At 43.0% G+C, this 14,627-nt stretch overlaps 1 protein-coding gene across 1 annotated transcript in view; it reads right to left on the reverse strand.

Annotated features, from left to right (window-relative positions):
- Positions 1-14,627, reverse strand: part of LOC108570944 (protein outspread) — a 223,782-nt gene that overhangs the window by 158,055 nt on the left and 51,100 nt on the right. The window contains exon 2 of the mRNA XM_017932885.1: positions 12,821-12,901. Within this exon, the coding sequence (XP_017788374.1) occupies positions 12,821-12,901 (81 nt within the window). The remainder of the gene's footprint in view (positions 1-12,820; positions 12,902-14,627) is intronic.

Consider the following 14,627-nt stretch of genomic DNA (forward strand, 5'->3'; position numbering starts at 1 on the left):
GCTACTCCACACTTACCCCCACTCTCTCTACTCTCTCCCCACTCCTAGCACACTTCCTCATACTGCAATATCTCCAATTTTTTTTTTATTTAATCCCTCCATTGTGATTTCTTTTCCTGACTGTGCATCTGAGCGTCAACTATTTACCCTTTTAGCGCAATATCAAGTAAGAAAAGCTAATGCATTGTAGATTAATGAAATTTCGCAATCTTCAGTTTAACAAACTTAGACAAATTGCAATTAAAATGAATTTTTCTTACCAGATTTTCTTCTCACGGACAATTTTACTTGGCACACCTTTCACAATCGATCAAAAACACTTCAAATTTCATTAGTGACCCCGTATATCGCTAAATCTCCAATTTTCCACGATCTACGAGAAGATTCGCATCAGATTTTCAGAAACTACCGCGGAGAAGAACCGAAGACGTAGTCGGCGATGCAATAAAGAGATAACATCGGATCGTACGCCATTCACCGCAGAGGAGCACCGATCCTCCTTGCCCTGTTACGAGGGTTTTCTTCTGATCGAACTAGTCACCGAGTCCCGGACAGCATCGTGTCGTATCAACGAAGAGGTTTTTGCGCGCTTTTATCCTAACCGAGAAATCCGACGAGTGTGTTCCGATTGTGCAACGAAATTTCTCCTATAATGCTGCCGATAACGAACTCGAAGAACCGCGGAGAGAAAACTGGGAACGTGTTTCCACGAATTCCACGGTTTGACTCATCTGACAGCATGTTTACGCAACTTCCAGCCCTTCCTGCTTCGCGTTTCCGGCTTAAACGAAAGGTCACGGGTCGTTTCGAACAAAGAGGGGCATGAGAATTGTCCTTAATAGAGGGAACGAAGAGGTATTACCTCGAAGAGACGTGCGAGACGGTGAAACGATTAGGAAAAGTTCCAAGAACTTTCTCTATTTTACCCGAAGATCGAAAGACGAAGGAAGTGGAGAAGGTGTGATCTAACGTATGTACGTAGTTACAATTACGAAATGGAATTAAACGGAGTGGTTCCCGGGTGTCGGTGTCGCAACATACGCAGCGCGAAGAATTTTAACACCATGCCGCGACAAAACGTGGCAGAAAACGATACCAGCCTGCCGATTCGCAGCTCTCTGTCTGTCTCCTTCTTTTCACGATCGAATTACCGCAGATCAGATTCGATCTTCTGTCCTCACGGTAGGTGCCGAGACTCGCGTGTCACGATATTTCATACGCGTACACCCGGGGAGAGAAGCAGTTTTGCTCCGTGTCCCAGAACCGTCGTCGTGAAAAACTTCTCGAACAGTTTACATTTCTACCTGTACAGTCTCTGTTTCGACGTTTCAAATCACAGTTAGATCAAAATTTTTTTCAGCCAAGTTACACACCTGGCGCGAAAGAAGGTTCTCCTCGAGAGTGTATCTCTCTCTCGCTTTCTCTAAAATACCGACGGCGAATTCTCTGTCGGTAGTGACCCGAATATCCCAACGATTTAACCTGTGTCACGGAAAAATTTCAAACGCGCGGATATGTAATTCGTGGAAAATATTGGTGGGTTCGCGGTGAAAGGTGGACAAAGCGGTAGAGGAAAGGCGCGAGAGAGCTAAAAAGGGAAGAGATAGGTGAGCTCTATTCATAGAACAATAGGCGGCATCGAGGTACCAGACGATGAAGTCACGACACACTCGTGTTCCAACATTGTGGGCATTTTGCCGCGGCCGAATAGCGGCAATGTTTCGCGGCCGGCTATAGGCGGTGTCCAAGGACCTAGCGGCGACTACAAGAGTCCAAGGATCGAGCTGAACACGGCTTGTTCCGTAGGAAAACGGGAACCCCGTGGAAACAGACCGTGTCCCAATAACGTCGTGACACGAGCATGCTCAAAACGCGTGTGTGCACAACGAAACAACCTAGGAATATTAACCCTTTCGCTCTGAAGTGCCGTATGTACGCGTCTTCGAGGATTGGACACTCGGACGTGAACAAAGTGCACGGAGTGTAACGAACGGTACGGCGGATGATTCCTTATGCAAAAATGAACAATAAACGAAGAATAACATTTTTCGATAGGACGCTTCGTTTTTGAGAAAATCGAATTTGAAAAATTCGTTGCGTTATGCCGGTTTCACACTGGTGTTCGCGAAAAATCTGCGAACAGCTTGCTAACTGTTCGCGAACAGTTCTGACAAGTAGCATAATGAATGGTAAAATAAAATTGGTTCATCCAAAGCTTAGTTTTTGAGAAAATCGGGTTTAAAAATTGTTTTGAGTACATTATGCCCGTTTTACACTTGTGTTTCCGCGCAAATTGCTACCGCATCAAATTGTTGCACACCCAGCATAAAAAAGTTATCCATAACCACTTATATTTGCTATTATAAGCTGTTATAAATGAAGCATAATTGTAAAATATTCTATGAGAATCACTTTACAATGTTGAATGTATAAGTTTAGCGAATAATTCACTTAATCCAGCAATTTCAATCAACGAACCAGAGCCAGCAGAGAAATCTGATCAAACAGAAGTGGATGATTCCCCAATGATCCGCTAAACGGATCCACGGTAACACAATCTAAATCCCAACCCCTCCAAGGGTGATGCTTAATGTATTAAAGAATCGATCGTCGCCATTCGATCACTGATTCGAGTAATCCTATTGTCAGCGAGCGAGCTATGGCACGGCGAAGCCGTGCAAATGAATAAAGTCTCGCTAATTGGCTCGAACATGGCCCCAGCTCGACATTTTCACTTTCCAGAGATCGTTGCCCTGATAATCGCCAGCCCTTTTCAAAGCTGTTTCTACAATTACCGCTCGAGATTTCCGTTCGTTAATTTTTCCAACGATTTCAAAAATTCCTAATTTATTTTCGTACCAGGCTACATTACCATTTTCAAAACAATCTAATCTCCTAGAAAATTCCCCCCAAAAAATAAGGGAACAACATTCCAGAAAGAAAAATGATGTTAATGGGCAGATCAAGGAGGAACGAGGATACGGTTATAAGTCCTAATTAAACGTCACGTTCCAGGGGACTTTATTACAGCGCGACCATCTTCACGTGGAGCGATTAACGTCGCATAAAATTATGTTAATCGTCGACAATAACTCGTGGAACGTGGGCACAGGTTGGTAAACATTCCGCTTAATCGCATCGTGAAAACTTGATTATCCGTTCGACCCGTGGTCTCGATCGACGATAGGAAGGCTGGCTTCGTTGGTATCGCGGTATTAAATACCCGTTAATCGTATTAATTCGAGCTACCTATCGATCGCCTTTAACATGCCTGTAAAATCACGGCTATAAAACGATCCTCGTGTTCCGCGGAACAGACGCGTTACACTTCCAGTACGTTCAAAGTGTTTTCTCTTATTATTCCATCGATACGACGAGGAGGATAGCGAGAACGTGTCTTAATTGCGCTAATTATTCGTGTTATTCAAATAAAACTCGTAATCGCCTCGGATTCAACTTCGATAAGCATCGCGAAGAATTGCAAAATCGTTCTAAATAGAATTAAGCAACAGTTCCATTTCACTTGTTCCACGTGATTATTCTCAAATTTATCAATCATATTCTTTCAGGTTCAATTTTAAAAAAGTTAAGGAACACTTTCGTTTCAGCTACGAACTCACCTGATTCCTAGAATCTGCACATTTTTACATCCCCGAAAGCTCTCTTAACCCTTCCACTGATTGGACGAACCAGCAATGGTCGCTTCGTTCGTTTACCTGAAACCTCACTCGCTCCATCCCCCTATCGAACGTGAAAATATCGAGTTACCACGAGACAATGACCCAAACTCCCTCGCACAACAGCCTCAACTTCCGTGAAACTTTGCTCGAAACCAGAACTCCAGTTTTACCATCTCCCTAACCACACTCGGTTGAACATCCTTCGTTCACCCTATTCGTCCAAACGAACGAATAAATTTTTCACGCGACATTTCCTCGAAAATGTGCACAGAGTTAAAAGCGAAGGAGAATATAAATAGGTCCAAGGAACAAGCACACAGACCCAATCAAAACTGCTTTCTCTCGTAACCGAAAGAGGTTGGTAATACTGAGCGCGTTCCAGAGATTGATTGCCTTATCGATAATTAGCCTAGCACGAGCAACAGACCTTTTGTTTCGTTGTCTGACCCTAGAACGCCTTTGGTTCGCTTTCCGCGACTCGAATTCCTATCTGTTCGCCGGTCTGACTAAACAGGAAAATAAATGACTTTTCGTTACCAATGTTTCTCGTGAATTTCAGTTCATGGTATATACAATGTACGTAACTATCTCTATGGGGGAGAAAATCAGGTAGAGAGAAGCCAGCCGGCTACCTGGTAATTTTCGTCGGCTCGACGCGTCGCCATTTATCAAACGGTGAGTTACTAGTTTCTAGAGAGACCAGTGTTCACGGAGTAAGTATACTACCGAGCCAGTTTCTTCGTCTTCCGATGATGGAAAGCGAAACGAAGGTTGCCAAATGAGGGAACCTAGCTGATGCTGGTTAAGGGGAACTCGGTGAAAACTGGTACCGGAGTTTCCATCGCCGTTTCAGGGAAACTTGGAAAATTCGAATTTGACGCGGGAGTGAATTGGCGATTTTGGAATTCGTGGCGCTCGCGAAATTAGGAAATTAACGAAATTAAAAGTTTCAATGATGTATGATACGACTGTGACAAGTAGAATGATTAAAAGGAAGAGAGAGACTGAAGAATGAGAATCCTAGAGAAATAGTCAGAGAGCGAAAGTTACAGAGAAAGTGTTGGAAATTAAGAGTTAAAGTGTTACACTAATAGACGCAGGAATGAAATGGGAATTTTGGAACTCGTGGTGCTCGCAAAATTAGGAAATTAACGAAATTAAAACCTTCGATGATATAGGATACGATTGCGACAAGTAGAATGATTAAAAATAGGAGGGAGAGACTGAAGAGTGTAAATTCAGAGAATCCTAGAGAAATAATCAGAGAGCGAAAGTCTTGAAAATTCAGAGTTACAGTGTTACACTAACAGAGATAGACGTCGCAATTATTAATAAAGAAAAGAATTTTGAAATTTTCAAAATAAAAAAATCGCAAATTACAAAATGAAGATTCGAGTAACCGCAGATCCTTGAAAACCGACGCTTCAAGCACCCGACACTCCTTTCCACGCCGATCAACCTTTCATCGAGCCAGCGAAGCCCACCCAGCGGACAACAATACGCGAATCGATTAGGCGACGCGTAGGTGGATCGACGACTCGTCGCATTTGCACGTGTCGCACGTTCCCGGGGCGCCTTGGCGACGAGGAGGAGAGACCACTGTGGATAAAAATACGCGAGAAAGAGGGACGACGAACGAGGGAGAGGAGGAAAAAAGAAGAAGAAGAAGAGAAGAGGAGGGGAAAAAATCGAGAGAAAGAAGCAGAAGAAGAAGAAGAGGGGTGGAAGAGAAGAAAGGAAGGACGCGTGCAGGAAGGGCCGCCCTCAGGCTTTAACAGGCTGCTCACAAAGGGAGGAGGGAAGAAAAAAGAGAGGCAGCGACGTGCGTACGGGGGATAACTCGCGAATAATGCGCCGTTTTATACGGGCGTACGTGAGCGAGCCGTAAGCAAATGCATTTCGCAGCAGCGGCAGGCCTTAAGCCGCGCTCGCAAGTGGCCCACGTTCGACGTCCCTCGTCCTCCTCGACGTGGTTTGTCGTTACACGGTAGAAATGTGCTCGTTAAATACTCGACTCGTATGTACGCAGAAATCCTGCACGAGTTACCATTTTTTCTCCTCCACGGATGTTTAACAAGAACACGCGAAGAGAGAGGGAGAGACTCATCCTGGAATCGTCTTGTCTTCATTCAATATTGTTCAATTAAAAACTCGTAAAGTTCTCTCTGATACCGGTTTCGCTCGATCGCGCTCCCAGGATCCGCCCTTGTGCCCTGGATAATCTCGCGTGGAATTACGGAACGATTTCACGTGATGTGGGTAATTTTATTTCGAAGTCAAGGGGAGGGCGTAGATTGAGAGGCAATTTCGGTTGTCACGGGGGAAAAATCGCGGAAGAACGATGCTTACGGGCTTTCTTCTTCCTTCCCTTCGGTGTAGTTTCGTGGAATAGTGTTTCCGAAGTCGCGAGATACTTCGTTCATTTTTCTTTCTAATTTCGAATAAAAATTCTGAAACACTCTTCGCGAAGTTTCTAAACAGAGTTCTCGCGAACGGTGCTGGGCCACTTTAAAGCGTCGAGCGCGACGTCCTCGAATCGCTGGCTCGGAAAAAGAACGAAACTTCTCGGAGGAACGGAGGACGTGGCCAAGCCGATGCTCCGGATTTTCTAGCAAATTAATATGATCAGCCACGTAGCCACGCGTCGTGCCTTCATTGTGGCCATCGTGGTCAGTGAAAGCGTACCTATTAGGGACGTGCCACTTATTTCCCCTGAAAACCGACGAGTGATAAAAAAGAAGAAATCTCGAAGAAAAAGGAGGAACATCGAGAAAGAGGAGGAAAGAAGAAAATGGACAAAGGGGGGAAGAATGTGTAACCGATCGAGTTGGAGGACGCGAATAAAGAGGCTCGCTGCCATTATGATGCAAATGAACGTAACTCGAAGAATTTTGCGAGCGCGGCCTCGATTCTTCATTCTTCTTCTTCTTTTTTTTTCCGCGCATTGCAGGTTCATTAGAGTGTGCCAATTTCTTCTCGCGTTTCTCGTTGCCGTGTAGCGCAGTCTGGGAAAATATCGTTGTGCGCGAATTCCCCGCGTGCACGATCCAGGCCATTCGCGAGAACGAATTAAGCCAGCGTGCACGCGTTAATTGGCTGATTAAACGGGGCCATGGCGTAACACGTCGCGAGACGCTTCGATTCGCGCATTGTTAATGGGAAATGCTGTTTCTTTTTTTCTTTTTTTTTAGACGCGACGAGTAAGCATGGAAATGGTTGGAAACGATTTAAGGTGAGTCCAGGAGAGCGTAACCCAGATCGAAAATAACCGAAACTGTGAAGAGGTCTGCTAGGGCTTGATTTAGACCCGACTTTCCTCGTCCAGTTCGCCACTTGGCCAGATGGATCTGAAGTTTAGTGGAGTTCGTGAGATTCTGTTGGTGGAATGGTAATAAAATTTCTGAGAAATATTTACATTTGAAGTACAAGTTTTGTGTGGACTGATAAGAGTCGAAGCTAATGGATTCCAAGCTTGAGAGAACCCATGACCCAAAAAATATTTAAAAACTCAATCTTTTTTACTGTCACTAGTTTGGTAAAATTTTATTTAATTCTGACACCTGGAAAAAGTTGTATTTTCCGTAAAATTTGCACGAAACATTGGAATTTGAAATCTTAAATTTGTAATCTGACCTGATAAGAGACGAAGCTAATGGATTCCAAGCTTGAGAGAACCCATGACCCAAAAAATATTTAAAAACTCAATCTTTTTTACTGTCACTAGTTTGCTAAAATTTTGTTTAATTCTGACACCTGGAAAAAGTTGTATTTTCCATAAAATTTTCACGAAATATTGGAATTTGAAGTCGAAGTGTAATCTGGCCTGATAAGAGTTAAATCTAATAAATTCCAAGCTTAACTTAAATTTAACACAATCTCCACATATTAAAAATCTGAAGTTTACTAGACTTTGCAATTCCAACGACCACAAAATTTCCCCCAAATATTCAAACACAGAATCAAAGTGTAACTTAACAAATCCCAAGTTTAACAGAATTTTCAAGTAGTCAAAGCCTGCACTAGTCAGACATCACACGACCCAAATATCGTCCAATTTAACCAAACTGCAACGACGTTAGATCATCCTCATCCACGGCCCACGTTCATCTAAACCTACCGCAACTTAAGTAACATCCACTTTAGACTTAATAACGCCTAACAACATCTACCTTCGAAACCCGTAATCATCTAATTTACCATTTTCGGCCGGTCCCGGCCGGGCATTATATCCAATAAAGATTCTAAACGCTAAACACGCTGCACTTGGAACAAGAGTTTATCGCGCGCGATCTTATAGCAAACAAGCGGCCGTTGGAAACGGGGCAAGACTTGGTTCCTTAACACAGTGCACGCTTAATAAAACATAAATTCTGTTATGGCAGGGCGGCGTGGGATGAGGTCAGCCGACAAAAGGAAAGTGCTCGTTCTTTCTTCACCTGATAAGACTGTTTCCTCCGCTACAAACAGTCCAGGCTAACAATGAGGTATGCCGGTTACGCAATAAAACGCGCCTCTGTGTATTCGTACGTGTTCATAACCGTCGATTGTGCAATGGAAACGTAGCTGTACACAGGATAACGCAACGTTTCCAACGAGAAAAGGACAAAAAGATTAAGAACGAAACGTGTAGGTACTGGAATCGTTATACTGATTGTGTTTGGGGCTATTATTTAACGATCACTTGAATAAACGAAGAAAAGGGATTTTAAGAAACGTCGACACGTGTCGGGTATGGTTGTCCGATTGGTGTGATATCGAATAATACACATCACGCAATACAAGTCGATATGCTGATTTAGCAGGTATACTTCGTTTCGACGCATACGCTGTGTCATTATTGTTATGCAACTAATCGTTGGCGAACGACAAGTGGAATCGGTCTGTCGATCGGTTTCAACGCGTCCTTCGTTACGTGTTTTATGAACCGACGTTTTATGACTGGAGAAAAATTCACCGTGAAGGTGATTCTTTTTTGTTCTTTTCTTTTTTTTTTCACGAGTATAATTCCACGAGGAGTTAAGATGGTTAATTACTACTGTGAGAGAAGAGGAGGGTTTTCCTTTTTTTTTTGTGTGGCTTATTGACGAGGTGTTAAACCTTATCATTATGGAAGTAACGAAGACACCGAGGTCAAATTTGAGTACACTATTCATTTCCTTTATCACACACGTGGTGTAATCTGCTCGATGACTTCACGTATTGGTGAATGCAACGTTGTTCGAAGGCAGAATCGTTTAAGTGACTTTGCTTTAACGCGAGGAAGCGAGGCTGGCCAAAGTCTTCGCGTTGTGTTCGCGTAATTTGCGATAATAAAAGTTTGTACTGCCAACGCGACCAAAGAGTCTTCTTCCTTGGAATTCTGACTTAAAAATGTTCGAAATCGCGCCGAAAATGGGTGATTCGCGAATTAAAAAGGAAAATAAACTCGGTGAGATGAATCTTAACTTAAAAATTATCCCGATCGCGCCAAAAATTGGTGATTCGCGAATAAAAAAAGGAGACAAAATCCACGTGACGAATTCTAACCTGAAAATTTTTCAAATCGCGCGAAAAATAGAGAATTCGCGAATTAAAAAGGAAAATAAACTCGGTGAGATGAATCTTAACTTAAAAATTATCCCGATCGCGCCAAAAATGGGTGATTCGCGAATAAAAAAAGAAGACAAAATCCACGTGACGAATCTTACCTTAAAAATTTTCCAAATCGCGGAAAAAATAAGTAATTCGCGCATAAAAAAAAAGAGACGAACTCGGTGAAAATAGCGTTCGTCACGGTAACGCATGAATTAACAAGATCCACTTAATTAAGGAGTCTCACAGCGGTGCACCAAGAGACGTCTGTTACGCACCGTTCGTCGCTCACTCTTTAAAGGCCTTTAAGGCCTTAAGGCGCCTTCTAATTATTCACTTTCTCCGACGTCTCGCGGTGAAACGACCGAGATTTACAGTCTTTACGAGCAGCTCCGATGTAATTTCGACGATAGTTCGAACGAAAGAGAGGGACGACAATGCACCCTATCAACCGATTCTCACTCGCTTCCGCGTTCTTCATCTCCGCAGGAGACGTTCGTTTATCCATTCTTCTTCGCTACGATCTTTCTCCTCCACCTTTTCTTATTTCACTTTGCTACTTACACCCGTTGATTTTACTGGCCCGTTACTACATCGTCAAGTATGTAATTGAAGATTGTTTTTACACGGAGATTTTGATTAAGCTCCGGATCGAGCACTGATTTTTCGTATAAATCAGAGGTTAGAATCCTACGAACAGCGATATATATGTATGTGCATAAAGGTACCCTTTTCATTAAACGAAACGCTATAGTAAAGATACTAATGAGAGTGATTTACGAAGGAGAGAAGCGGTATGAACCGTTGGAATCTGATGTCTGCGGGTTTCGGGATGATATATGGCTGTTCGTGACGTGGAGATAATTCGAAAGTTCGTCCGCCTTTTTTCTCGTAATTATGTAACGTTAGTCTTATCTGCCTTTGTGACGTTAATATACTTCTGTAGTTTGTTTCGTCGATGGCCTGCCTTCTTGTTTCAGGATTGTAATTTTCGGGGTATTTAATGGGGGATTAAAGGTGAGGGAAGTGGTGCGCTGCAAATTCGCCTCGTTACACCAAGGCCGGGGAAAAAAAATTCCTCGTAACGTACAGCGAGAAAAACATTTCTCTTACGATTTTCGAGCAGGTAAGCTGCAAGGAGCACAAATTTAAACTCGACGATCAAAATTGAAACGATGATAAGAAGCACGCAAATTTAAAAAACACCTCGACGATAATTGAAAATCTTTAAAAATGACAAGCAAATGAAATTTACCATTACCAAATAAATTCTCTGTAATACACAATAAAGAATTTAAATCGCAAAGCACCCAAATTGAAAAGAAAAACCCTCAAGATCAATAATAAATATTAAAAGTCTTCACCTCCGGGGAGAGAAATTGGAAATAAAAAGGACAACAGCAGAGCGCAATTTTCATACACGAAAAGCATCACGCCACAATGGAACTTCTCTCGTATCAAGCACTTGGCAAGATTCACCTCGTCTGTCAACCGGAAGCTGAGGATCCCCCGGTTCCTCCGCGACTCGAAGAAAAACTCGCGGAAGCTCGGGCTGGCAGCTGTCACGGAAAATGAAGGGAGAGTCCGTGTTGATCGAGGCCAAACACGGTCATCCATGAAACCGCTTTCTATTCGTACGTTTCTCGGCGACGCGGGACGTGGCGCACGCTGCAACGCGCACGCTCCATTCGATAATCGATCGTTCGAATTCACGCTCTTCGCGCCTCGATCCAACGCCTCGCGTGATATCACAGAAACCATTCGCACAAACACACGTAAGTTCTAATCGATTCTCGTTGCAAACGGTGATCGATAACTCCTTCGAACGCGAAACCATTATTCATTGGAAACGACTGTGTTACGACAATAACACTCTATTCGAGGACAAGAATCGAAGAGAACCGTCGGGTTGGTAATATCCACACAGCCCGATTTCTCCCTTTCCAAGCGGGAAAAAGAAGAAACGCGACGATAACGGAGTGGAAATTAATATGGCAGCGTTCGAACAGGAGCTCACGATCGATATAAATCTCTTCGCGAGCAGAGAAGAGGGTATTGGTACGGGGCGGCGAAATCGAGCTTTCGGTGTGTCTTATCGATCGGGAGGCCGGGAAAAAATTCTGTATACGAAGCGTTAAGCGATCGTGCGTCGCCGTCGTTGCGGGAGAAAGTTTAGAAAGGAACGTAGGCCGATCCGTAGTTCGCGGTCGTAAATATAAAACGAGGGAAAAAAACCGGACACCCGGGGATCGAACTGTTTACATTTCGCAGTCACGTTGTCGCGGCCGAGTTGGCGTAAAATTGGCGAAAAGAAGGAATCGTGCGATACAGGCAGACGAAAGTGTAATACTTCACTTTTTTTTTTTTCTTGTCGCTGTTACGTCGTCTTCTGTGGACACTCGGTATACGAACAGTGAGCGACGAAAGTTTGGGACAGTTTAATGGTTCACGTTTAGATTCCATTTTTTACCAGTTTGCAATTAAAACTACGGAAATTTACTTCGATTTGTTTGGTTTGGGTGATAAAAAATTCATAGTGCTCGCTAAGTATATGAAAGCTAAGCAACGAAAGTTTGGGGCCATTTAATGGTTCACACTGAGTTTGAATTTTTTACCCATATTTTTATAATTTTGCAATTAAAGTTACAAGAATTTACTTCGATTTGTTTGCTTTGGGTAATAAAAACTTCATAGTGCTCGCTGAGTATGTGGATAGTAAGCAACGAAAGTTTGGGACCATTTAATGGTTCACACTGAGTTTGAATTTTTTACCCATATTTTTATAATTTTGCAATTAAAGTTACAAGAATTTACTTCGATTTGTTTGGTTTGGGTGATAAAAAATTCGAAGTGCTCGCTAAGTATATGAAAGCTAAGCAACGAAAGTTTGGGGCCATTTAATGGTTCACACTGAGTTTGAATTTTTTACCCATATTTTTATAATTTTGCAATTAAAGTTACAAGAATTTACTTCGATTTGTTTGGTTTGGGTGATAAAAAATTCGAAGTGCTCGCTAAGTATATGAAAGCTAAGCAACGAAAGTTTGGGACCATTTAATGGTTCACATCCAGACTAAATCTTTTGCAAATTTTTTTATAATTTCGCAATTAAATTTCCAAAATTCCGTCCAACTCTTCCATCCGTTTTGCAAAAAAGTAGAATGCAAATTAGAGGTTAAGTGTACGTTGCAGGAAAGATTGAAAAAATAAAAAAGGGTATCGATCGATTTGAGCGCGTCGAAGGAGGATCCAGAGGCAGGGTTGTGCACGCTTATCCTCGCTTTCTCGATAATGAGAAAATTGCGCGGTTCGATCGATCTTGTAACACGATCTCGCGATCATAGACTGTCGATAACGCGGCGAAGAGTGCCCGGGGCATCGAAACGGAAGTGATCGATGGCCCGGACGCGGCATTTCCGATCTCCACCTTCGATCGTTTCACCACGCTTCCGCGCCGAGAGTCTAACCTTAACGCCCGTGTGAGATCGAGGGAGAAAGGCGGAGAGCAACGTAGAGAGGAGTTTTTCAATTAAAGATAGAAAGATCATTTTCTCATTTTCATCGCTCACCTTCGTCCGATTCAGCGGATTCGAAAAGTCCCAGCCTGGGGCGACGAACAGGTATCCGCATTTTGAAATCTTCCTCGTTGCCTGCAACAGAAAATGTATACGATCATTTTTTTTTTTTTTTTAATTTTCAAGTTTGATACAAAGGAAATTTCGTCGATTACGAATTACGATTTAACCCTTTCATTACTATTGGCGCCTGTAGGCGTTTGGAAAATTTGCTCGCACTACACTGTTTGGAGCCTTTTGCTGCACTTTCATCTTAATGTAATTCTTCATTTTATTCTCACGCACTTCCGTGTTAACACTTTACCGACCGGTAGCCTATTAATCGGCTTTTTGCCGCCAACGCTTACCGACCGGTAGCCTATTAATCCATTTTTTTTTTCGCCGACGCTTACCGACCGATAGCCTATTAATCCATTTTTTTTTCGCCGACGCTTACCGACCGATAGCCTATTAACCGGTCAAAGTTTGATTTAACATTTCTACAGGTATAAGAAAAAGCGCGTATATTCCCGCGCAATAACCTAGAGTCTAAACAGAGCCGGTGTCACCGATGTATCTGTGGCCGAGTGACCGAATTTTAAAACGATGCGACCAGTCGCGGTTAAAAATTTACAGTCAGTCACCCACGTTACGCGTTTAAAGCTGCCTAACCAAGTTAACCCTTCACGACCAAATTATTTCGTTAATCATCTTCTTATCTCGGGAAGAAAATTAAGAAAAGCTAGCAGACATCTATAGAGCGTCCTGAATGTCCGATTTCAAGAGAATTCGTCTATTATGAATTACGACTGAACTTCGTTGACCCTTCAACCCTTTCGCGACCCAATTATTTCGTTAATCATCTTCTTATCTCGAGAAGAAAATTAAGAAAGACTCGTAGACGTTTTCACGGCGTTCTAAATGTTCGATTTCTAGAGAAGCGTAACTTATGTAGATTAGGCGACTTTTCAAAGACACGAGATGAATAGAGAGAGGCGAGTACACAACAAACTGTGACCGCCTGCACCGGAGAAATCAGAATGAATTCGAGGCAGTCACACTTCGTCGCGTGCATTATGTGTTTCGTCACGTTGCATTGAACTTCTGACGTCGTTATTATTTCTATCGGGTACAAGGACTTTCTACGTAGTTTCACGTCGCGTAGAACTACCAGCTGTAGGCGGACACCGTAGAAATATGAACTGACAATGAGAGAAACGAGTGGACGTCGATATCTCGCAGATTAAGCTCGATGAGAAAATCGAACAAAAAAAAAAAAAAAATGTATCCATCTACCCTCATTAACAAGCTAATTTACTCGTCTCGTTCTCCTACATCCATTCCAAGACTCTCTACCTCGAGCAATTTCTGCAACGCCTCGATCTCCTTCGAGGTAGAAGAGAAAGATCGAAGAAAAAAAGAGAAGAAAGAAGGAAAGAAGAGGGAAGAAATAATGATTAAAAAAGTTGGAGCGGTGTGCATCGACGTCGACATTCCAGAGAAAACATCGACGGAATATCAACCACGAAAAGCAATCTCCCGTCGCGTCCATGGAAGCGAGCACAGCCTCTTCTCCATCCGCGGCGAGCTAATCAAACTTTCCAACAACGCCGGCTCTGCTGCTGCACGCCAGCAGATCCCTCTTCAAACTCTATTATTATGTTTAGAGGAAGATTTAGGGGCTACCGTCGGGATAGAGAAAAACGAGAGAGAGGGAGAGAGAGAGAGAGAAGATGATCTCTAGCGAAGGGCCTTTAGGTGGAAAAACAGTGTGTACACACGGCGGACAGAGAGGGACAGAGAAGTGGAAAGACAGAGGCGG

The sequence above is a fragment of the Habropoda laboriosa genome, unplaced genomic scaffold (genome assembly GCF_001263275.1).
Source record: "Habropoda laboriosa isolate 0110345459 unplaced genomic scaffold, ASM126327v1 scaffold15, whole genome shotgun sequence".
Lineage (NCBI taxonomy): Eukaryota > Metazoa > Arthropoda > Insecta > Hymenoptera > Apidae > Habropoda > Habropoda laboriosa.